General features: G+C 40.6%; 1 protein-coding gene across 9 annotated transcripts in view; it reads right to left on the bottom strand.

Annotated features, from left to right (window-relative positions):
* SLAMF6 (SLAM family member 6) overlaps positions 1 to 23,968 on the bottom strand; it is a 69,841-nt gene extending 45,873 nt beyond the window's left edge. For 2 of the 9 annotated variants that reach the window (XM_070266929.1, XM_070266927.1), the window contains exons 1-6: positions 12,245 to 12,316; positions 11,497 to 11,525; positions 11,057 to 11,101; positions 6,185 to 6,508; positions 850 to 1,113; positions 264 to 380 (exon numbers count right to left, since the gene is read on the bottom strand). In XM_070266929.1, coding sequence (XP_070123030.1) covers positions 264 to 380; positions 850 to 1,113; positions 6,185 to 6,473 — 670 coding nt within the window. In that variant the 5' untranslated portion in view covers positions 6,474 to 6,508; positions 11,057 to 11,101; positions 11,497 to 11,525; positions 12,245 to 12,316. Of the gene's footprint in view, positions 1 to 263; positions 381 to 849; positions 1,114 to 6,184; positions 6,509 to 11,056; positions 11,102 to 11,496; positions 11,526 to 12,244; positions 12,317 to 15,011; positions 15,120 to 23,797 lie in introns of those variants that run through there. The other 7 variants (XM_070266928.1, XM_023640886.2, XM_005609962.4 and 4 more) reach the window with 5 other exon arrangements.
* Between the last annotated feature and the right edge of the window lie 404 nt (positions 23,969 to 24,372).

The raw sequence follows: 24,372 nt of genomic DNA, 5'->3' as shown, positions 1-24,372 counted from the left end.
CCCATAAGGTGTCTCTCTAGAAGATGTGGTGGGAGGGGACCCAAAAGGGAAGGACAGGCAGGCCATAAGGCTGGCTCATTCATTTCCCAGTAGGACACTTTCCCCAGGAGATTAGCAGGTGTGTGGTCACACCCCAGGGGTCCCAGTGGACTAGTTGAGCCAGAGTTTGCACCCTCCCTCTTCCACAACAGGTAAAGGGAGGCCCCAGACTCTAAGTTTCTGGAACCTTGGAGAAGAGACAAGTAGGAAGAAAGGAAACCTGCCTGTTTTTTTCCCCCAAACATAGATGAATATGCATGCCAGAAGAACTCCAATTATAATTATAGTTATAGTTATAATCCATTTGATATCCAGAGGTTGATTTTTCTGATTAAAAACACCTGAAAAAAGAAAAGTCGCACTTGAGACACATTGAACGAGGCCCAGAGTATTTTTCTCAGAGCCTCTACTGAGCCTCTCCTAGGCCACTTTCAGGGGTTGAGTGGGTTCATCCATACCCAGAGGCTCTGGGGCTCTGGGCAGGCTTTCTGTGAGTGGGAGCCCCATGTATCAGATAGGGCAGGGTGGAGCCTGGTATAGTCAGGGGGAGGAAGCAACCCTGCCTTCCCAAGGACTTTTACTCTTGGCCCCTGAGTGGGCTGGAAGAGGAGTTGGGGGTGGAGGAGGGAGGAAGAAGAGACCTCTGGGGGTAGTGAGAGGCACAGAGCTCCAGAAGTTGTCTGTTCTCTTCCAGTATCCTTTGGCTTCCTCCCACTGGGCTGCTGTTTTGGGAATCACGTAGGGCGTGAGGGACATGCCACAACCCACAGCTGCTCAAGGCTTTCAGAGAGACCTGAGACAGACTGTTACCTTTGCATAGACTCTGGGCAGAGACGGAGAAGGATAAATTGCTGATAGGATTCTGAGCTATGCAGGTGTAGGTCTCTTCATTGGAAGTCTTGGGGTCCCAGGAGATAGTGATGTTGGCTTCATTTAGAGATGTGTTTCCTGAGATCTGCCACTTGAGTAAGATGTTGTCATTTGGATTCTCCGCTGTACAGGTCAGGTGGATCTCACAAGTCCCATTCACAGACAGTTGAGAATGATTGGCAACTTGTAAGTTCCTCAGTCGTCCTGTGTGCAAACAAAAGTGCAGGATTGAGGACAAATGGCTTGGCCCAGCCCTCTGTGAAAAACATCCACCTCAGTGTTTCTGTATTCCACCTGACATTCTGCCGCATGTTATGGTTTGTATACTCTGTAAATAACTCTGCTTGTATTGCCTATTTGATGAGACCAGTATCTGGGGTGATCAATTGATGAGGGACATCAGTATGAGACAGAGTAGCTAGAGGAGAAGTAGTAGGGAAGTGAAGGACTGGGGTTGCCACCAACTAGTTGTGTATTTTTGGGCTGGCCACTTTACTTTTCTGGCCCCTGTTTTTTCCTGGGTTCTTTTCTAGCCCTTGGTCACTGTCCCTTGTGTAAAGACAATTTGGAGACTAAGCTGAGGGCCAGCCCTACCTTAGCCAGGTCAGAAACCAAAAGACTAGGTAGAAGAGCCCTGTTTCCTCCATCATCAGAATTCCCTAGCTGGGGTGGAAGATGGATGCTTAACTTCCTTGGGAAACCACACTTCCCAAAAATCTGTGAGAATCCTGGTCCTCAGTGTATCTGACACTGGCTCCAGTGATGACAAAGAAACCGTAATGCAGAATGTCAGCTACTCAGAAAGGGAAAATTTGAGAACCAAAGTATTAGTGAAAGAAGAAGTGAAGAAACTGAGAGCAAGCAATTCTGCGGAGCAAAGAAGTGCAATATATTCAGACATTTGAGAAGACATGTGATGCAGAAGTTTCTTAGAGCAGAGACCAGAAAATATTGCCTAGTAAGATGTCAGTAGCAGTGAATACATGGGACATGAAGCAGTACAGAGAAGGCTGCTGACCTAGACTTGGCCTCAGGGTTGAAGTAAAGATGACCCGATAAAGAACGGAATGACTCCAACTGTCTGATTAGAAGAGACTGAGTAATGCTTTAAGCTTAGTTAACTGAGTAGGAGTGGTGGAATATATCTTGCTAGAACAGAGCTTTCACCTAATGGCAAGAGTGTTGGATTTGGAGTTAGGAAGACTAGGTTAGCATCATAGCTGTGTCATTTACTGGCTCCATGATCATGGATAAATTTTTAATCTCTCCAAGCCTCAGTTTCCTCATCTGTAAAATTGGGCATTAAAACTCACTTCTTAGGTAATTATGAGGATCAAATGAGACAGTGCCTAACATAGCAGTGGCAAATATTTGGCAAGAATGTCACATCTCCCTCAACCTATGTCCATGACTGACCTGAAAAATCTATCTTGTTACCTTTTTCCACTTAATGAATATATAACTGGCTACTTGACATTCCCACTTGGATACAATGTGTCTCAAAAACTCAAAATGTTCAAAAAGACTCCTGTTTTCCTCTCCAAAACATGCTTAGTCTGCAGCCTTCTCCACCTTAATTGATAACAACTGCATCCTTCCAGTTGCTCAGGCCAAAAGCCCTGGAGTCATCGACTTATTTCTTCATCTCATATCACCACATCAGGAAATCCCTGTGGTTTTACTTTAAAAATATATCCAGAGGGGCTGGCCCCGTGGCCGAGTGGTCAAGTTCATGCGCTCTGCTGCAGGTGGCCCAGTGTTTCATGGGTTCGAATCCTGGGTGCGGACATGGCACTGCTCATCAAACCACGCTCAGGCAGCGTCCCACAGGCCACAACTAGAAGGACCCACAACGAAGAATACACAACTATGTACTGGGGGGCTTTGGGGAGAAAAAGGAAAAAAATAAAATCTTAAAAAAAACAAATATATCCAGAATCCAACCACTTCTCACTGCCTGCACTGCTACCACTTTGGTGCAAGCCAGCATCATCTCTTGCTCAGATTGTCGCAATGGCCTCTTAATTGGTACATTGGCTTACACCCTTGTCCCTTACAGTCTATTCTCAACAGAGCAGCCGATGGGATCCTTTAAACAAGTAAGTCAAATCATATTACTGGGGTCTGGCCCATCCAAGTGGTTAAGCTCCCATGCTCTGCTTCGGTGGCCCAGGGTTTTGCTGGTTAGGATCCTGGGCACAAACATGGCACAGCTCATCAGGTCATGCTGAGGTGGAGTCCCACAGAGCACAACAGAAGGACCGACAGCTAGAATATACAACTATGTGCTCGTCGTTGGGGAGCAGGAGGAGCAGGAGGAGAAGGAGAAGAAGAAAGGAGATTGGCAACAGATGTTAGCTCAGGTGCCAATCTTTGAAAAAAAAAAGCATATTATTCCTCTGCAAAACCCTCCAATGGTTCTCAATCTCGTTGAGAGTAGAAGCCAAAGTCTTTGATGGTTCTCAGAGCCTTGCATGAAGTGGTCCCCTATATCTTTACTGATCTCATTTCCTATCACTGTCCCCCTCACTCTGCTTCTTGATGTTTGAACTCCTTGATGTCCCTTGAGCATGCTAGTCACAGGGGACTGCCTGTGTTGGATGGCTCTTCACCCAGATATCTGCACGGCTCACTCCCTCACCTCCAACTGGTCTTGGCTCAAATGGCATCTTTTCAATGAGGCCTACTATGACCACTCTATTTAAAATTGACCACTGCTCCCTGTCACCCGTGATACTCCTTGTGCTGTTCTAATTGCTTTTTTTTCCATAGAGCTCATGGATTTCTTCCATACTGTGTCATTTGTCTATACATTGTGTGTATTGTTTATTACCTCTCCCTATTTCCCACCCAGAATGTCAGCTCCACGAGGGCAGGGATGTTTGTCTGTTTTGCTCACTGCTATATTCCAAGCACCTAGAACAGTGTCTTGTACATTGTCAATGGTTAACAAATATTGACCAATGAGTAAACTTAAGCCTCAACATCTTTCTTAACACTGAACTCTAGGCAGTTACTCCAAATTAATTGATGTTGTCTCATAAGATCAAATCTTTGCCATCTCTAGCCTGGTACATACAGAGTAACTGGTCAATGTTTTAAAAAACCTTCATACCTTGAAATTCCTTTACACTATGGTAAAACATGTTGGTGTTTTACAATCTCTTTGCACATCTCTTTGTGTATGTGCCTTTGAAGGAGAGGTGCTCCAAAAGATCCTGAGAAACGATTGGCACTGAGCCTTAAGTGTGTGGTTGTTGCAGAAGAAGTCATACCTTGTCTTCTGAATAGTGGCAGAAGAAAATTGTCTCAACAAGTGTGATGGAGCCTGGTGTGGGGTCTGTTCTCAGACTTTCCAATGGATGTGTCTCTCTTCTCCCCAGGGTCCTAGCACTGCCTTGATGATCATTGGTCACCCAGGGTGATTCTGCCTGTACTGGATTGAATGATGACCTCCAAAAAGATACTTCCATGTCTTAATTCCCAGAATCTTATTTGCAAAAAGGGTCTTTGCAGATGTAATTAAGTTAGTTGAGGAGATGATCTTGGATTATCTAATTGGGCCCTAAACCCAATGACAACTGTCCTTGTAAGAGAAAAGCAGAGAGATATTTGAGATAGACAGAAGAGGAAAAAACACAGAGAGGCGGAGGAGACAATGTGACCACAGAGGCAGCGATTGGAGTGATACAGCCCCAGGCCAAGGAACCCCAAGGAATGCCCGCAGCAACCAGAAACTGGAAGAGTCAAAGAAGAGACAGTTCTGTAGGGCCTCCAGAGGGAGGGCAGCCTTGCCCACACCTTAATTTTGGACATCTGGCCTCCAGAACTATGAGAGAAGAAAATTTTTGTTGTTTTAAGCTACCACCTTTGTGGTGTTTGTTTTGGCAGCCTCAGGAAACGAATACACTGCCCCAGGGTGATTTGGCCCCTTTGGTTGGAATCCCTGTTCAGAACTTTTCCAGACATCCTCTCTTTCCCATCACTTTTACCTGTTCTCTGTCCTATTCTTGCAGGGACACGAGTTTGACTCATCTAACATGTAAGTCTGCCAAATATTCAGGGGATACTAAAGGTTAGCGTGTAACCTATTTGTGATGACATTTTATTTTAATAGTGCTTTTTTGGATACTATGTTTTAACTCAAAGGATTCTGGGTGAATTTTAGACACTACAAGCTCTCTAGTAGAAAAGAACTGTAGAATCTCAGGGGCCTTTAAAGTTGCCAATTTAATGCTAGAATCTCTTGTACAACATTCCTGCTAAGTGATTCTCTTAAGGCCGTTCATGGTATCTCTGAACGTCACTGATTGCTAGAAGGATTGTTTTTTCTAATATTGGTTCATAAGCTGTCTCATTCTAGTTTCCATAATTTTATGTTGAGAACATGAGCCATCTGGGGATAATATTGTTAGAAATTAAATAACTTTGATAGAAAAGACATTTCTCTTGATTAGTTCGTCCTTATAGAGCACTTTCTAGGTTGACCATTGTTCTGTACACTGACCACTCCATCAGGTCCTCCTAGCCTTTGTGTAAAGGCAGATATCATGCCAAGTAGTTACGTGGGAAGCTCTGCCACTTACTATCGCTATGACTGGAGGCAGATTGCTGTGACTGATGCTATGTCTCAGGGGTAAGGATATTACCTACTTCATTGAGCTTTTTTGGGGATTACATGACAAATACGTGTAATGCACATGGTAACAGAATCATAGATGTTTCATTTCCATTACTTCTGCTAACTTTCTGGTTGAAAGGGACCAGTTTATTGTTTGAGGGGAACAGGGGTGATTCTGGGCTGGAAATCACAAGACTTAGATTTTATTCTCAGCTTTGTCACTAACTGGCTATTCAATGCCATCAAGGTGCTTTACCACGCTGGACCTTGGTTTGACTCCCAATACTGTACTCTTTTTTTTTTTTTTTTTGAGGAAGATTAGCCCTGAGCTAACTACTGCCATTCCTCCTCTTTTTTTGCTGAGGAAGCCTGGCCCTGAGCTAACATGCGTGCCTTACTTCCTCTACTTTATATGTTGGACGCCTACCACAGCATGAAGTGCCAAGCGGTGCCATGTCTGCACCCGGGATCCGGGCTGGCGAACCCCGGGGCCGCCAAGAAGCAGAACGTGTGCACTTAACCACTGTGCCACCAGGCCGGCCCCCAAATGCTGTACTCTTTACCACTAGGCTATAGTGCACACTTGCAGTCACATAGATTTGAACTATAAAATTTTTTAGTCCATCCGTGATTAAACCCCATGGTCTGACTCACTGAAGATCCTCAGAGTGTAACAGGAAAACACTGAAGAGTTCTCTGTGCCTATCTGGGCTTTGTAAAATCCTGTGTCTGCCATCGTCAGGTTGCTGAGCTGCAAGGAGTAGGACTGGGTGACGTTCAGTGCATCTTTCCGTTTGCGAGCAGTCACCAGGATTCGTGCGTCATTTGGGTCTATGAAGACGATAGATGTTCCGTTGTGAAGCCAGGTGATGGAATAGATCTTCTCTCCTGCAGGAAGCTTCAGGGGAAGAGTTACCGACTCCCCCAGAAACCCATCCACCATCAACGGGGCTGAGCTGGTCTGTGAAACTGTGTTCCCTGTAAACACAGAAGGGAAACTGCTATAAGTGCCCCTGCCCTCCCCCGGGGCTCCCCACGCCCTTTCCCTCGAACTCCGCCAGTCTGTTTGAGCTCGCTGATACTGAAGCCCAGAGATTTGATCAAGAGAATAGGGTTAGACAAAGGGTTAAGACGGGCAGTTACAAAGGCTCCATCCCCCCCAAATTGTCTGGCACTCTTGGTTAGTGGGCAGTTGGCTCAGTCCATCCTCCCAGACTGGCTGGTCACTCCTGGGTCATGGCCACACTATCAGACCCCAGACTCTGAGTTCTCTGGGCGTGAGGTGGAGGGGGACAGGGAAATATATCAACTCCCTGGCACGGACTCCAGAAACCACAAGTATAAGTAAAGCCCAACATTTACTATTTCCTACTGCATGTCCAACATAGTAGGCTTGTGATAGTTAGAGGACTAACAATAGGAATTTACAGTTCTTCTTACACATTACTTCATTTGATGCTGACAACAATTCTGTGAGGTAAGTAAGATGGAGATTATTTTTTCTATTTATAGATAAAGGAACTGAGGCACAGAGAGGTTAACTAATTTTCCCAGGGTTACACAGCTAAAGAACAAGAGTCAGGATTCAAACCTAACAACTTTTTATTTTTTAAATTTTTTGAGGAAGATTAGCCCTGAGCTAACTACTGCCAGTCCTCCTCTTTTTTGCTGAGGAAGCCTGGCCCTGAGCTAACATCTGTGGCCATTTTCCTCTACTTTCTATGTTGGATGCCTACCATAGCATGGCGTGCCAAGCGGTGCCATGTCTGCACCCGGGATCTGAACCAGTGAACCCCAGGCCGCCGAGAAGCGGAACCTGCACAATTAACCACTGTGCCACCAGGCTGGCCCCCAAACCCAACAACTTTGACTCTAACTACTTTGTGCTCTTTTCATAATACCAAAAGATATCTTTTCAGTTCTCAAAAAGATTATAGTCTAGTAGTTGAGATAAAACTGACAAATATAAATGTAACCAGTATAATTTCAAAGGAACATGTGACGGCCATAGTCTCGTGAGACTATCTCAGAGACATTAACGTTTGAGCAAAAAAGGTGAAAAGGTCACAAGGATTCTCAAAGAAGATGCTTCCTTTGCCAAATACTTAGTACTTATCACATCGTTTTGTAGTCCTATTTACTTGTTTGTCTAACTGACCATGCCTTAATTATCTTTGTACATCAGCACTGTGCCTGACAAAAAAGTAGGATCTGGAAATGTTTGAGTGAATCAATGAATAAATAACCACAAGCATGACCCCAACCTTCTAGAGCTCTCTTGATTCTTAGGAGAGGACCTGAGTACGGGAGGAAGGATCTCTTGGGTTCCTGACTCTCTGCTCCCAGGCGGAGCTCCTACTTCCTCTCTTTGCTGAATTGTCATGTGGATGCCAGGCACATGAACACTGCCATCATCAGTTCTCCCTCTGCACTGTATCTTTCCCATTAGCACTTTGACATGCCATTATTTGTCATCTTGGCACTTCTTCCTTCTTGGGATCACATGGGTGAATATCACAAGCAAAATCTTGAGCAAAAAATAATCCAGATACAAATCGGATACAATGGTATGATCCCATTTATTTAAAGTTAAAAAACAGGCAAAACAAATCTCTGTTGTGAGTAGTCAGGATAGCGGCTACCTTTGAGAGGAGGGAAGAGCAGTGAGGAGGAGGGAGCGGACGGGGGAATTGCGGGTGCTGGTAATGTTCTATGTCTTGATCCATGTCTGGATACACAGGTTTATTCATTTTGCTATAATTCATTAAGGTGACTCAGGATTTGTACAGCTTGCTCTTTGTATGGTATATTTCAGTAAAAAAGGTTAAAATAACAACAAAAACCACATCAAAACCAACTAATTATAATGGTCCTTATGGACCGAAATGACTTGATCATTTTTCTCTCTTTGACCTAATTTCCTATAAGTCTCCCCTTTATTCACTTTGCTCAAACTATGCTGGCCTGGCTATTCCTTGAAAAGGACAGGGCTTGCAATTCCCTCGGCCTGGAATGCGCTTCTCCCAGGTGTCCACGTGGCTCACTCTTTCATCTGCATAAAGTGTTTAATGCAAACATTCCCTCTCAGAGAGGCCCTCTGGGACCATTCTTTCCTTACCACCAACTCTCACCCCTGTACACTCAGCTGCCTTTGAATTTATTTTTCTCCATAATACTTACCACCTAGTGTACTTCGTAATTTGCATACTTTTTTTTTTAATTCTCTCTCTCGTCCACTAGAATGTAAGCTCCATGAAAAGGATTTTTGTCTGTCTTGTTCCTCATTGTGAATACCATTCAACAGTGCTTGGCACATAGTAGGCATCCAGTGAATTTTGTCGAGTGAGTGAACACGTCTCCATTCCTTTTCTTGGAGGTTATCTATCCAGGATATTAAGGACTAACTCCTCTGGGCATATTCTGTGGCCCAAGGACTCCCCGGGAACTGCTCCTCCCATACCTAGCATATTCCTTTAAAGTTGCTTTGCTTTTATAGATTGCAATTATTCATTTATTTAACAAGTCATTCATTCTATTTGCTCAGTTTTATACCTATTCAGTGAGTAACACCTTAGAAACCATGGCACTCAGACTATACTTATTAGATTCCTGTTATGTACCAGTTTCTGGGCTGTAGACTGGGAATACAAATATGAATAAGACATGTCAGTCCTCTGGACTCACATGTGGCAGAGGAGCCAGACAGGTAAACCAGTAGTTATGGTGTGATGAGGTAGGCGTTGACCTAGGATAGTGCTTGCCCCTGCATTACCCTCGTAGCACTAATTGTATCCTGTGCATTCAATATCAGGGACTTCTTTCTCTTTGTTATAATTACAAGATTGTTCTCCTCTCTTTTCCATAATGTTCTGGGTAGGGATTATGCTTATTATCTCTGTATTCCTAGCACTGTGCATGATTTTGAGCTCAATAAATGTTGAATTGATAGAGGTATGTGCTCAATAGGAGCACAAATAGTGAGAATGATGGGCTGGGGAGAGTTGGGGGTTGTCAAGGAAGGCTTCACAGAGGAGATAATATTGTAGCATGGTTTTGAATAAGAACAAGAAGTTCTCCATTGATGGATTGTTCGTGATTCTTCCAAGAATGTCCTGCTCTTTCTCTGCCTTGTTGTTCCCTTTGTCTGAAATGCCCTTCCCCACCTTTTCCACCTGGTGAGCTCCTATTTACCCTTATTCTGTTTGCCTCTGCTTGTATTTGTGGGGGATTTGCATTGGTACCGGGAGAGGAGAAAGGAGTTTGTGGTGGGAGAAGAGGAGAAGGTGGTAGAAGGAAGAGAAGGAGATGGTGGAAATAGTTTCTTGCAGGTGTAAGGAAAAAAAAGGATTTGAGCCATTTTGCTTAGGGAAGAGGTCAGAAATTACTGAAAATGTTCAAAAATCTCCTCTGTGAGACTTTGGACACAAGCTGAGCTGCTTGGGGCCCAAGTGATGAGATGTGTCCCACGGGGCACAAGAGGCCCTTTTCTCTACCCTGCCTGGAATCAGCACTGATGCTTTGGGAATGTCCTGGGCCAGCATCCTTGGCATGCATATTGATGTTCTTGGGTTAGGCAGGGCATTGAGGCCTTCTGTAAGTAGTTCTGCTGGCAGCAGATGTGGCAGACTAGAACCAGAAGAGGAGATTATGAATTAGGAGGATGCCTCATGACTGTGACTGGAGGCTGCTTTGGGGGCCTATGGGAAGCATCCCTTTGGGGGGCCTTTATAAGTCCCTGGGGGACCACTTGGAGCAAGGAGGTGGTGCTGAGGTCCTGTCCATCTTCTAGTGAGGATGTTGAGTCAGCAGACATTTGGGTACGATTGTTTACATATTTCATCCATTAGATGATGTGCTTCTGGGAGCATAAATGTCTTAGTCAGCTCTTGATGCCCCCAGAACCTGGCCCAGGGAGCTCAGTGAATGCTAAGTAGATTGAGATTAGAATGTGAAGTGTCTTGATTGATTACTGGAGGAATGTTTTTTTGAAAGTTATTAGGAAACACGTAATATTTTTGAGAAATGGGAAGATATAAAGAAAGCAGTATTTTAGGAAACAGAGGAAAAGGTAGGATTGAGTTGATCCTGCAAAAAAGAAATAAAAATCAGAGAAACTTTGGGATTTCTAACTTAGGGGACTGGCTTAAGCCTGTTGGTAGGAATGAGGGATATACAGTCATGTGTTGCTTAACAATGGGATATGTTCTAAGAAATGTGTCATTAGGCAATTTCATTGTTTTGGGAACATCATAGAGTGATGTTACACAAACCCAGATGGTATAGCCTAGTACACCTCTAGGCTATATGGTACTAATCTTATGGGACCACTGTCATATATGTGATCTGTCATTGACCGCAATGTGGTTATGCAGCACATGACTGCAGTAGGCTGTATCAGCTCAGTATGAAACATGTTCAGAAGCAGGGTAAGGGCTGATTTCTCCAGAGATTTCATAAAGAAGAGAAGAGAGACATAGGGCAGAATCTTGAGAAAGACAAGTGAAAATGAAAGTACAACATACCAACCTTACAGGATGCAACAGAAGCAATGCTCAGAGGGAAATTTATAGCCTACATTAAAAAAGAAAAATCTCAAGTCAATAAGCTAAATTTATACCGTAGAAAAAGAAGAGCAAAATAATCCCAAGCCCCAGAAGAAAGGAGATACTAAAGATTAGAGCAGAAATAACCAAAATAGAGAGTAAAAAACCAATAGAGAAAATCAACAAAACCAAACCTTCATTCTTTGAAAAGATCAACAAAATTGACACACATTTAGCTAAATAATTAAGAAAATAAGAGAGGACTCAAACCACTAAAATTGGAAGTGAAAGAGTGGATGTTACTGCAGAACTCATAGAAATAAACTGTGATTATAAAAGAATGCTATGAATAACTGTCTGGCAACAAAGTAAGTAACCTAGATGAAATAGACAAATTTCTAGTAACAAATTATCAAGACTTACTTAAGAAGAAATGGAAAAGCGGAGAGGACCTATAAGAAGTAAAGACATTGAATCAGTAATCAAAAACTTCCTGGCAGGGGCCAGCCTGGTGACATAGTGGTTAGGTTTGTGCAGTTTGCTTCAGTGGCCTGGGGTTTGTGGGTTCAGGTCCTGGATGTGGGCCTACACTGCTTGTCAAGCCATGATGTGACAGCATCCCACATGCAAAATAGAGGAAAAGAGGCACAGATGTTACCTCAGGGCCAATCTTCCTTACCAAAAAAAAAAAAAAAATCAACAATGAAACCAACAACAACAAAAAACCTCCTGGCAAAGAATTCTACCCATTATTAAAGAATAATTAACGCTAATTCTTCTCAAACATTTTACAAAAATAGAAGAGAAGAAAACATTTTAATTCATCTTTTGAGGCCAGAATTACCTTGAAACCAAATCCAAAGACATCACACAAAAAAGAAAATTACAAACCAATATCCCTGATGAATATTGATGCAAAAATCCTCAACAAAATACTAACAAACTGAATCCAGCAGTACATTAAAAGGATTATACACCATGACCAAGAGGTATGTATCCCAGGAATGCAAGAGGGGCTCAACATACGAAAATCAATCAATGCAATACACCAAATTAATAGAATGAAGGAAAAAAGACATATGATCATCTCAAGTGATACAGAAAAAGCATTTAACAAAATCCACTTCCCTTTCACACTTAAGAATCTAGTGATAGAAGGGAACTTCCTCACCTTCATAAAATGCAGTTTGAAAACCCCATAGTTAACATTCTATTCACGGATGAAAGACTGAAAGCCTTCCACCTAAGAAAAAGACAACAATGTTTGACTTCACCACTTCTATTCAACATTTTACTGGAAGTTCTAGCTAGAACAATTAGGCTAGAAAAAGAAATAAAATGGAAGAAATAAAAGAAATAAAGAAAATTAAAAAAAGAAAAGAAAGGAAAAGAAATAAAAAGGAAGAAGTGAAACTACTCCCATTCATAGATGACATGATCTTACAGACAGAAAATCCTAAAGAATCCACACACACACAAAATCATCAGAGCTAATAAATAAATCAGCAATGTTACAGGATACAGAATCAATATACAAAAATCAATTGTATTCCTACACACTAGAAATGAACAATTTGAAAAGGAAATTAAAAAAACAATTCCATTTACAATAACATCCAAAAGAATAAAATATCTAGGATCATTTAACCAAGGAAATTAAAGATTTATACACTGAAAACTATAAAACATTTCTAAAAGAAATTAAAGAATACCTAAGTAAGTGGAAAGACATCCTATGTTCATGGATTGGAAGGCTTAATATTAGGATGGCAATACTACCTAAAGGAATCTACAGATTTAATGAAATCTCTATCAAAATTCCAATGAACTTTCTGACTTTTTTTTCAGAAATGAAAAAGTCAATCCTCAAATTCATATGGAATTGTAAGGAGCCCCCAATAGCCAAAACAATACTAAAAAAGAAAAAGTTGGAGGACTCACACTTCCCAATTTCAAAACTTACATAGCTATAGTAATCAAAACACTGTGGTGCTGGCATAAGAATAGATACCTAGATGTCTATATAGAATTGAATAGAGAATCCATAAATAAATCCGCATGTTTATGGACAATTAATTTTTGACAAGCATGCCATGATCATTCAATGGGGAAAGAATAGTTGCTTCAACAAATGGTGCTGGGACAACTAGATATCTACATAGGAAAGAGTGAAGTTGGACCCCTACCTCACACCTATACAAAAAACATTAACTCAAAATGTTACAATGACCTAAATATGAGAGCAAAAATTATAAAACTCTTAGAAGAAAACATAAGAGTAAATCTTCATGACCTTGGGTTTAGCAATGGATGCTTAGATATGACACCAAAAGCATGAAGAGCCCACAAAAAAATAGATAAATTGGACTTCACCAAACTTAAAACCTTTTGTGCATCAAAGGACATTATCAAGAAAATGGAAAGACAACATACAGAATGGGAGAAAACATCTGTACATCAAATATTTGATAAGAGTCTAGTATTCAGAATATTTAAAGAACTCTTATAGCTCAACAACAAAAAGATAAATAATCCAATTAAAAGTGGGCAAAGGACTTGAACAGACATTTCTCCAAAGAAGACTTAGAAATGGCTAATACGCACAGGAAAAGATGCACAACATCATTAGTATTAGGGAAATGCAAATTCAAACCACAATGAGATACCTTTACATCTACTAGGATAGTGATAAGAACAATAATGATAAAAAATAATAATCATGAAGTAAGTCTTGGTAAGGATATGGAGAATTTAGAACACTTACACATTGCTGGTGAGAACATAAACTGGAACAGCCTTTGTGGAAAACTGTTTAGTGATTCATCAAAAAATTAAGCATAAAATTATATGATTCAGTAATTCCATTCCTAGGTATATACTCAGAAGAATTGAAAACAGGTATTGTAACAAATACTTGTACACAGATCTTCATAGCAGCACGATTTACAAGAGCCAAAAGGTAGAAACAACACAAATGTTCATCAATAGATGAATGGATAAATGAAATGTAGTACATACATAGAATGGAATATTATTGAGCCATAAAAAGGAATGAAATACTGTTAACTGATACAACATGAATGAACCTCAAAAACATTGAGCTGAGTGAAAGAAATCAGACACAGAAAGTCACATATTGTATGATTTCATTTATATGAAATATCCAGAATAGGTAAACCCATAGAGACAGAAAGCAGATTGGTGTTTGCTTGGGGCTGGGAGGGAGGGAGAAATGGTAAGTGATTGCTTAATGGGTGCAGAATTTTATTTTGGGGTGATGAAAATCTTGGTTAATAGAAGTGGTGGTTGCACAGCATCGTAAATGTACTAAATGTCACTGAATTGTACACTTTAAAATTATTTTATGTTTTGTGAATTTCACCTTAATAAAAAAGAAGAAAGTGTGGATGGAGTGTGGATGGAGACTGAGTGAGTGTGGATGGAGACATAACTGAGGCTAGACCTAGAGTGAGAGACTGAAAACTGAGAGGCGTGGAAGTCTGAGGGTCACAGTGGGGACAGACAGCAGATTCTGAGAGGTAGAAAGACACAGTTGTCCTTGAGGATAATGACAAAATGTAGAACAACTCTCTGCTTGTGGTGAGCAATAAGAAGCATCGAAGGTGTGGGTGGTTGATAAGAAGTAGATAATGCTGCTCAGGGGAAGAGGAGTCACTGGAGTACAATCTCTTAGCAGAAGAGCCTACAAGGTTTTGACTCAAAGCCTCTGAGTCATTTGGCTAGCCCACATGTACTGGCTCTGCCTATGTTTCCAACCACTGCTCTTTCCTGGACTCTGATACCTGTATCTGCTTCTTGAAAACACACTCAAAGAATTAGTTCCTATTTTTCCTCCTTCCAACCTCATTATGACTGGTCCCATGAAGTCTAGAGCCTTGCTACTCAAAGTGTGATCCATGGAGCAGCATTTGGGTTACCTGGGGGCTTGTTATAAATGCAGAATCTTAGTCTCCATTCCCAGAATCATCATTATGATAGGACTCCCTAGTAATTCATATGTACATTAACGTTGGACAAGTTCCCATCTAGAAAGAATAAAATGGAGAAACAAATGAGATTCACTTTCTCTGGGGCATGATGATGCCTGATTTCAGTTGTACCTATTGGGATTATTTCTCTACATGATTTATCTTTTCAGCTAAATTTTCTAAAAGGAGCAAGTTATGGTGTCTGACCCACTTGAAAGAACGTAGGTTGGCATGAGTAATCTTCCTTCATGCTTGTTTTCAAGATTCATTTCATTTGTGCCACAGTAGTTTTCTTTCCCATCCTCAATCACTCCAGACTCTTCCCTGGACCAGGGGTTTTGCACATGTGATTCCCTCTGCCTAGAAGGCTTCTTCATTAGACTTCTCTCCTGTGTGACTTCTCACACCCTTTAAATATCATATGAGATGCTACTTTTCCAGAGAATTATTTCCATGTCACCCCACGCACAGAAGATTATCTTGTTTTCTTCTCCCATGGTACCCTGCTTATTTTCATCCTATCATCACATTTTGTAATTATATATACATTCATGTGAATATGTACCTATGTGTAAACTAAGTAGCATAGTGAAGTGGTTATGACCACAGACTCTGGAGATAGGATCCCCGATTCCCAACCCTGGCAGTCACTGCTCTCCTTGGGGCCTCAGAATACCTGCAAACACATGCAAGCATGTTTCTTTTTCTGTGCTACCCACAGTCTCCTCATCCCCTCAAATGTGTGACATTAAGCAAGTTACATAAGTGTCTGTGGCTTACTTCCTCTTCCTTGAAGTGGGGATAAGAGTATTGTATATTTCACACGGTCAGGGTAATTTAACATTCAGAATATTTAATTCTAGAGATGGGTTCAATTTTGCAAGGAGGTAAAAGTGAGGCAAAGACATGGGTCTCTGCTCCCAGGCTAGATAGTGGCTCTTGAATGTAGAAATGAATTTGCTACTTCTCATACATATTTCCCAAGGTTAGACCCTTCTTCCACTCTTCTCCTTAGCTTCACTTATTTCTTGCTGTGACTTCCAAGCCTCCAGCCTCGTCCCTACCTCCAGTCCTAAATTTCCAGCTGCTTCCAGGAAATCTCCTCATGGATATCGTCACCCAGAAAAGTCCCTAAAATATTTTGCATGTCTAATACTTTGTTTTGAAGTTACGGTGCTTATAGGAACCAAGGCAGAACACTGCTAGGTGGCCAGACCACAGAACTGGTCCATTCCAGAGAAGTCCAAGATGGCGGGTGATGTGGTGCCTTGCGCAAAGGGAAATGTGTGCAAAAGGTGCTGTGCGCAAAAAGGGGAGATCTGCGCATGCTGAAAAGCCTCCCCCCATGAATGATGACTGGAAGGCCCCTCCCCTTTCACATCCCATAAGAACTCTGCTCACCTTCCCTTTGGGGAGAAGGTGTTTTAGCTCATGAGCTCTGCGTCCTCCTTTCATTGATCAATGAGTAAAGTTTCTGCTCTGCTATTACGAACCCAGTCTCATTCTATTGGCGAGAGTGGCTTTGAGCAAAAGGACTCACATGTGGGTCCCTGGTCCCTTTGGGCTTGGTAACAAATATGACAACCCTGCTGGGACTGGAATGGTCGCTGGCTCCTCTCCTTGATTTCAGCCTCTCAGCTCCCAATGAGTGAAGCAACAGACTGTGGTAATTCATCCCTCAATGAATCACCTATGTTGCCAGAGGCTTTTGAATGGGATGGGGACTAGGCCTGTCCTGCTGCGTGTGTGGCCACAGGACTCTTCCAACTGACTCTTACCAAACAGCACTTGAGGCCATACTTGGATTTTTGTCTTCTGCCAATTTGTTTGTGTCAAGGGGGATCTCCTGTGAGCCAACATAAAGTCTACCTTTGTTTTAGCATCAGAACAGGGTGTGTGCATGCATGCAGGACTGAGGAAGCAGAGGGGAATCTCCCCAGGAAAGAACTGAGGGAGCCTCCCTGGGAATGATTTCATCTGTCCCTTAATGGAGCCCCTCCCTGGAGGACCAGTACCAGTCCATGAGGGACAAACTGGGCCAGGGATCAAGAATGCCTCATCACCCAGGTCACAGTTGGGGGTGCCCAACCCTTGTGGCCAAGACACCTCAGCAGGAGGTTTCGAGGAGGAAATAGAATGAGGTAAGAACAGCTGTTCAGAGTTTTTATTTTGTTTTTGTCTTTGTACTAAGCTTCCAATATGACCAGCTGGGAATGATGGGCTTTATATAAAAGTCATTGCATTTCTTATGGTTGATTGTATTTTAAATTATGTTGTAGGGATAAATGTTGTGTCTCACTGGGAAACGTTTCCTTTGCCTGATATTGTGAGGGCATATAAATCCACCTTTCAGGCAATGTTAATTAAGCATGGTAAAGGAGCTCTCGCTTTAAAATAGTCAAACTGACTCGAAAAACAGCTATTAAAAGCATCCTTACTTCAAAAGGAAAACAATCTTTGGATTAATATAACCTGGGATAATTTAAAATTATAGTGGCCACTTTGGGGCACCTTTGAGCCTCCAAAACTTGTACATTGGCTATTAGAAGGAATGTTCCAATTAGGTAAGATCATTTAAGAAGTGCACTTATTAAATCATGGCTTTTACAGACACCTCCATAATCTACCTTCAAGGGAGGACCCAATATGAGCCCCTCTCAGGATTAACAAGACTCTGAGAGATTTTCTGGGAAACTGCTACCCTTAAACAGTCAAGGGGAAACTAAAAATAAAAAAATTAATAGAGTTTAATGCTGTCAGAAATAGTTACCGCTTGTCCCAGCTGAAACTTGACAAGATATTTTAAAGGATTTAGTAACTTATGATCAGAAATTTGGCCAAATTAGAAGCTGATATTTAATCCTGATAGTCCTTTGATAAGTAACTCACCCGCCCTATTAATCTCAAAAATGTGTGACCTTTCTGGGAGCTATTATCTAGACTATCCCAAATTCCTAAGATTGAAAGAAAAGGGGGTGGGAGGGAAGAAAACAGAGAAAGAAGCTTTTGGAGATGTAGATTGCTATGAAATCACCCTTGCCCAAAGATCTAAGGAAAAATTTTTAAACAGGCTATAAAATTTTTGTTGCATCTGTCTGTTGTTTATGTGTATGTCTATATATACATAACATATATATATATAATATAATATAATGTAAATATGAGATATTTTTCTACTTATGAATGGTATGGCCAAAATTAAGAGCTCTGTTTAATTGGCTTAAAGTAAATGCTTACATAAATTATTTCTAAATGTGATAGAAAGTAACCAAAATGTCTTTCGCATTAATGTGATATGAAATAATCTTTGGGAAATAAAATTTATGTAAGTTTTTCAGTTTGATTAAAATAGGCATGTCCTCAAAATTATCAGCATTGGATATGATGCAGATGTGCAGGCTTTATTAGTCAAATAAGCTCATGTTATCTCTGTTATAAAACTGGTTAGCAAAAATAATAACTTAAAATTGTAGCTAATTTTGTCTAATGTCTCATGAAATTTTATAGGCAATCTAAATAATTACTGGGAACAAGTAAACTAAATAGATGTGAAAAAGATAAAGATTTTTGGGCACACTTATTAGCAATAATTATACATTATAGCATATATGTTTAAAATAACTTCCAAAATCTCTTCGGTAACTTGAAACTTTGAAGTTTTGCTAGGTGAAATTAAATGATAAAAAATTCATTGAATATCTAGGACATTTTCAAATAAGATAAAATATTGAAACATTATTACCAAATGTGTCTAAGTTTATCTACTTTTGGCTTCTTTTTTTTTTTTTTTTGGTGAGGAAGTTGGACCCTGAGCTAACATCTGTTGCCCAATCTTCCTCTTTCTGCTTGAGGAAGATTGTCACTGAGCTAACATCTGTGCCGATCTTCATCTATTTAATATGTGGAACAGCATGGCTTGATGAGCAATGTGTAGGTCCATGCCTGGATCTGAACCCACAAACTCTGGGCTGCTGAAGCAGAGCTTGTGAACTTAACTACTACCCCACCAGGCCAGCCCCTACTTTTGGCTTCTTATTAGACAAACTAAAATGTATTTGGGTCTCTTAGTAAACATTTCTGATATTTTATTAAAAATTGTACTATGAAGTAACATGTTTCTAGAAATTATGAAAAGTGTTTATAAACTTGCCAACCCACAGAATGCCAACATAAGAGATAGTTTATAATTGCTTGTCAGTTTTCACCAAAAATTAAGGTCTATGAGAGTTAAAAATTCTAATATGTGATTAAAGTTACTGAAATTTACTAAGGAAAACATTGTTGTACTTAAGGAAAGTAAGATATATATTTTCAGTAAAGAACGTATAAAAAATGGAAATGTTTTTGTTTGTTTTGTTAAGAAAGATAAATTTGTCCTGATGTACTAGGAGGGAAGAAAGAAGGCATGGGACAAATTCTGAATGTAAAAAGAAAGTTGTAGAGGTTTGTTGAAGAGGAACCCTGAGAAAAGGGTTTTATGCACGGTTAAATTGGCTAAGATTGAAGTAAATCTAATTTAGTAAATGAGTTTTAATATCAAAAGTAAATTGGTGCAAAACTAGAATTTGGGTTTTTTCCCTCTCTTAATAGGATAATTTTCTTGAACTTTTAGTCTGCTCTTGATAAAGAGATTATGAAAGGTTTTTTTTTTCTTTGAGTAGTCTACCAGAAGGGTAGTAATTCTATGTTTCATCAAAATAAATTTCCCATATTATTTTTATCATGTCTTTAATCATAGGTGCTGAGGTTTTTCTTACAACTATTTAATTTTCTGCATTTGCCTGAAAATCTTTAATTGTTATCATGGTTAAATGGATCACTAAGCATTGTTTCATAGGAACCTATGATATTATGTTGGTAAATGTTATTGATATAAGTGTTTAAAAATTATATAACATTCTGATCTGTCTTGGTTGTCAGTCATAATTCTAGTTATTATCTTGAACTGTGATATGTCACAGAAATAGCCAAGTTTTTTTGTCATTTGCCATTTTTAAGTCTTTCATCATTTATAGACAGTTGTTTTACTCTGATGCTTTTGCAAATATGTTTCATCTTCAGAGAGATTCATGGGAAGGACTCTGGCACTTACCCCAGAATACAGGTTTCTCATAAACTTTCAGATCATAAGACTGCATTGGGTAAGAAATTACAGAACTCTAATGGGGAAATTGATGACTTCATGAAACTGCTAAGAAAAGTTCAAGTTGATCACACAGGACTAAATGAACTGATGAGGATGATTATAATTTTTATAACTTTTGTTTGAAATATTTCTGATTTTTTTTATGTGTTGCTTTTTCAGGTTTAAGGAAACCTTTTTCTCTTAAGCTAACTATGATTTATAGCAATTTGGTAAATTATACCTTTGTAGGTGGAATTGAAACATTTATATTTTTCTCCCTTCCTGATCCTTCCAGAATTTAGAAACTCTTAGTGATTGAATATTGTTATTTTCATGGCAATATAATTATTTGCCTAAGTTCAGTAAGAATCTGTCCTTCTTATAACAGGACACAATTGGAAACATTGTTTATATTACCAAAGCTTTGACTGGAATGACATATTTGAGAGAAAGACTCAGATATGACTAGGCAGCTAAGGAACAAAGATTGGATTTTATGAAATAAAGCCACTTGGAAATATTGGCCAGGTACCTTGTTTACAGGGTTCCCATAAACTTACCAGGGGAGTAAAGAAGGTCACTTCCCTGGCAGGTGAAAGGAACCTCAGGATATTTTTGGGAACCTCAATAGAAGAGAGGAATCTACCCAAATCTATAGATATTACAGGTGGAGTCTAATGACAAGTCTTTGGCTTTGCTTTCCTGCAAGAGGCCTTTAAAGTTCAATCTGAGATTCCTTAAAAATGTTTCAGCAAAGCAGATTTAAAGGAGCCTACATGATCAATTGCTATTCTTACGTAAATAATTGGTCCAAGTTTACTGCAACTAGACCTATTTTACAAACCAATTAGTCTTAAGTTGGCTATTTTTGGTAAAAAATGAGGGTGATCTTAGAGAAAAAGGTTATGTTTCAGTAGAAACTATAATACACAATTGTGGATATTAGATTCTAGTTCTATTAATTATCTTTGAGGTTTTTGTTTTCTCCCTGTAAACTGGACTGGATCTTAAATTCTTCTAGTTTCCTCAAATATCTGGCTACAAATCTCCAAACTTACTAACCAGAGATGTAATATAGTGGAGGTATCAGGGGCCCCAGAGAACAAGAGGTTTACCAACACTTTACGCTAAAAATTAGGTAGAAAACAGTTAACCCACTCCTCTCTTTACATGCCAGAATGCCCTTCCTTTGCTAGGAAGGTAGCTGCTACATAAATTAGCAGTCTCTATTTGTTTGAAAGGGGACCAATTGGAGGTAAATGTCCCCTTAGCCTTGGTCACCAGCTGATTCTGCTCCTGACAAAAGCAACTGAGTCAAAAGATTTAAAGGGAAACAATGGAATTAACAGAGGTAAATCCCTGATTTTGGGCCCAAGGAAGAGTGGGACATGCTCTCTGAGTGGACACCAAGACTGCCAAACTAAAACTTGGGCACAAGTTCCCAAATATTAAACAATATCCTGTCAGACAAGATGCCCTAAATGGCATGGCCCTGTCATAAAGAACTTGATTGGTCAAGGCCTCATCAGGCCATGCCAGTTGTCATGTGACACTCTAATTCTCCTGGTCAAAAAGCTAACTGGGGAATACCAGAGGCACATAGAACAACAAGAGTATGCCCTTCAGGTAGGGGAAACAGTGGAGGCACTCACAGCATATGGCAACCAGGTCCTGCCAAGCCCCATGGACCTGGCCCTCCATCCCTTCTAGCTTGGTGATTGGGTGTACCTAAAAAAATGAAACCTGGGAGCCCATAGGACCAGCTCACTCCTAAGTGGAACAGACTTTATCTGGTGATTCTAACCACTCACTCTGCCCTAAAATTACAGGGAGTCACCCCTGGGGTACACTATACCTAAGTCAAGAGATTGTCTGAGCTCAAAGACTTGGAAACTCCAAGGCATCCTGACTTCTCCTGTGAGCCTCTCTCAGACCCAAAGCTTTTATTCTGGAGACACAAAGATAAGTCTGGTGGGCTGACATCCCACCCCCATGGAGGTATTGGGACTCCTCCTTCTGTCATGTCTCATAACTATACTTATCCTCACCCTGACTTGTGCTCCCCCTGGAGTGCCTATATCAATAGTGCCACTAGGCTACAAAAAGAGGTTACTTGGTTAAATGAAAAAGGCCAACCAGACCCAAAAAGACAGATCTAGAATGGGGTTAAACAGGCTCTTCCTGGCCTGACTTGATTTCTGCCACTTTTTTTGGCATCTGGTGGCTGTTCTGCTTCTTCTACTCTTTGAGCCTTTCATCCTAAACTGTTTGGGTTCCTTTCTTAGGAAAAGACTAGAATCTATTAAAATCTGTATAGTATTAACCCAGGGATATGAGAGGTTGGGAGTCCAACTTGGTGACAACCAACTTATCTAAAAGTTGCTAGGGATAAGTTCTGCTCCTCTATGGGACGTTATAATGATGCTCCTAGACAGTTGGAAGCAGTTACGGAAGACGGAACTTCATCCATTGCCCCTCAACGATGAGGAGCAGGACAAAGTCAAAGGAGGGATTTTGTCACTCAGAGAAGTCCCTAAAACATTTTACATGTCTAATGCTTTGTTTTTAAGTTGTGCTTGCTTATAGGCACCAAGGCAGAGCATTGCTAGGTGGCCAAACCACCTGGTGGTCCAAACCAGAGAGGCTCAAGATGGCAAATGGGGCACCGTGTGCAAAGGGAAAAGAGTGTAAAAGGTGCCATTTGTCCCTGAATCTTCTACTTTGGCCCCAACGGACCACTTGTGGTTCTCCAAACATGACATGAACCTTCATATTTTCCATGTAATGGAGGGCAGGAAACAAGAAGCAGGGAGGATCAGCTAATTCCTTTCTCTCTATCATATAAAGTACTGCTGGACTAGCTAGCCCATGATTTGCGTGAGAGGAAGGGAGAGCTGGAGAACTCTTTTTTTTTTTTTTTTTTTTTTGCCTGAGGAATATTAGCCCTGAGCTAAGATCTGTACCAGTCCTCCTCTACTTTGTATGTGGGATGCCACCACAGCATGGCTGACAAGTGGAGTCTGTCTACATCCAGGATCTGAACCCATGAACCCAGGGCTGCCAAAGCAGAGAACTGTAACCACTCGCCCATGGGTGGGTCCTCTTTTTTTTTTTTTTTTTTACAGTCAGCGAAATCTAAGAGGACTATTTCCAGTGTTTTAGTTGGACCCGGAAATTTTGGCTAAACTGAACCAAACATTTTCAATATTTTAGATGAGAATAATGAGGCTCTAGAAGAATAAATAACCTATCTGAGTTTACACAGCAAGATAGTAGCTACTTTGGTAAGAGGACTTATTTTCCTAATCTTAGTACTCTTTATACCACAACATGCTCGTCATAAACCTGAAAAAGTCTTATCTTAGAAAACCTCATTTCACATGCCCCAGCAGTAATTCCTTTAATACAGACACAGTTGAAGTTGCTAACTCTGAAGCATCTCAGGCATTTAGCATTCTAAGTTGAGAGCAGGTGGCAGTTTATCAGGCGCCACTATGAGCTCCACCCGTCCCTTGGCAGAGTCAGACAGACACCTCTGTAGAGGTAATTGAGCAAGCTGCGCAAACCAGAGAGTCACTTGGTGACTACAGTGGTCCACTTCGGCATTTACCTGGGCCAAGGCAGAAGACAAGCGTGAGAAACTGGAACAGCTGGATCATGCTCTCTGGAGTAGGGACCGGTGCTGGAGATCTCAAAGCAGGCAACATTCTTGCCGTTTTTGCCATAAATTGAAACTGCTTCTTACTGAGACTTCCCCTTCCTCTCAGAGGCGTGGTAAGATCTTCCTCCTCCCTACTAACAGGCCTTATTTAATTTTATTCTTATTCTATGTACTTTTTTCTGAGCAAAGTGCAAAATCTTGTGTGCAATATGAATTGGAATTTTCACTTTTTATTTATACACTCTTTTCATTTTTTGGGTATTTTTTCACTGTGGTAAAACAACCACAATTACATATTGTGGTTTTGTAACCTAATATTTGCTGTTTTAACTGTGCAATTCAGTGGCATTAATTACATTCACAGTGTTTTGTACTCACCAACATTGTCCATTTCCAAAACATTTTCATTACCTGGGATATTGTGATATATAGGAAATATATATTTGGTCATTCAAATGACCAAAATGTATTTCTCATGTGTATTTTGTCTTTGTCCATGTTTCCTGGCTCACAGCTCCCAAAAC

The sequence above is a fragment of the Equus caballus genome, chromosome 5 (assembly GCF_041296265.1).
Source record: "Equus caballus isolate H_3958 breed thoroughbred chromosome 5, TB-T2T, whole genome shotgun sequence".
NCBI classification, from domain to species: domain Eukaryota; kingdom Metazoa; phylum Chordata; class Mammalia; order Perissodactyla; family Equidae; genus Equus; species Equus caballus.
Note: the sequence above shows the minus strand (reverse complement) of the source record. Positions and strands in the feature narration are given on the sequence as shown.